The following is an 872-nucleotide window of genomic DNA, read 5'->3' on the forward strand; positions in this document are numbered from 1 at the left end:
CCCCCCTTTCTGTGCGCCCGTATCCCATCCGCACCTCTTCCCTGGGCTGTGGTTCCAGCCTTGTGCCCGGAGCCGTGCGATGCCCCCATGTGCACGGCAGCTTTGCTTTGGGGCACCCAGGGACTCCAAGCAAGGGGGCTTGAGCTGCCCCATCCCTCTGTACCAAATCCCTCCTCCTCCTCCAGCTGCAGTTCTCCTTCATGTTGTTTTTTTCCCCCCGTTCCTCTCTCCAGAGCCGATGAAGTGCCTCTGAAGATCTTGGCCCATAACAACTTTGTGGGGCGCCTGATTGGCAAAGAAGGGCGAAACTTGAAGAAAGTGGAGCAGGACACAGAGACAAAAATCACCATCTCGTCGTAAGGCTCCTCACTCCCTTCGGGGATACCAGGGCAGCCCTTCCTCAGGCTGGGGCAGATGGGGAGGATGAGGAGGAGACGGGTGATGTGATGAATGGGCAGAGATGCCTGCAGCGTGGGTGCTTTACGCCCCAAAGCTCTCTCGACAAATCTTGGCTTTACGTTTTCTGTATTTCCCTCCCCATCCCTTTGGTGTCCCCTCCCCATCCTTGTGATGTCCCCTCCCCATCCCCTCAGGGCTGCAGAGCTCAGGACCAGCTGATTTGGTGGCCAGGACTGGGGTTTTACTGTTAAGCCATGTTTTTGGGTGAAGGCAGAGTGGACTTCCCAGTGCCAACCAGGATGCTGGTCCCCACTCTGACTGGGACCAGGCAGTCCCAGTACCCGGTGACAGTGGCACCCTGTGTCCCTGGCACCCCAGGCAGTCCCAGTACCCGGTGGCAGCGGCACCCCGTGTCCCTGGCGCCCCAGTAACACCCATCAGAAGGGCTGGAGGGCCCGGCGTCGTGCTGGGCG

General features: G+C 59.9%; 1 protein-coding gene across 1 annotated transcript in view; it reads left to right on the forward strand.

The window, feature by feature from the left end:
* IGF2BP1 (insulin like growth factor 2 mRNA binding protein 1) overlaps window positions 1-872 on the forward strand; it is a 29,185-nt gene that overhangs the window by 23,511 nt on the left and 4,802 nt on the right. The window contains exon 6 of the mRNA XM_009644395.1: window positions 234-356. Coding sequence (XP_009642690.1) covers window positions 234-356 — 123 coding nt within the window. The remainder of the gene's footprint in view (window positions 1-233; window positions 357-872) is intronic.

The sequence above is a fragment of the Egretta garzetta genome, unplaced genomic scaffold (genome assembly GCF_000687185.1).
Source record: "Egretta garzetta isolate BGI_Z169 unplaced genomic scaffold, ASM68718v1 scaffold498, whole genome shotgun sequence".
NCBI lineage: Eukaryota > Metazoa > Chordata > Aves > Pelecaniformes > Ardeidae > Egretta > Egretta garzetta.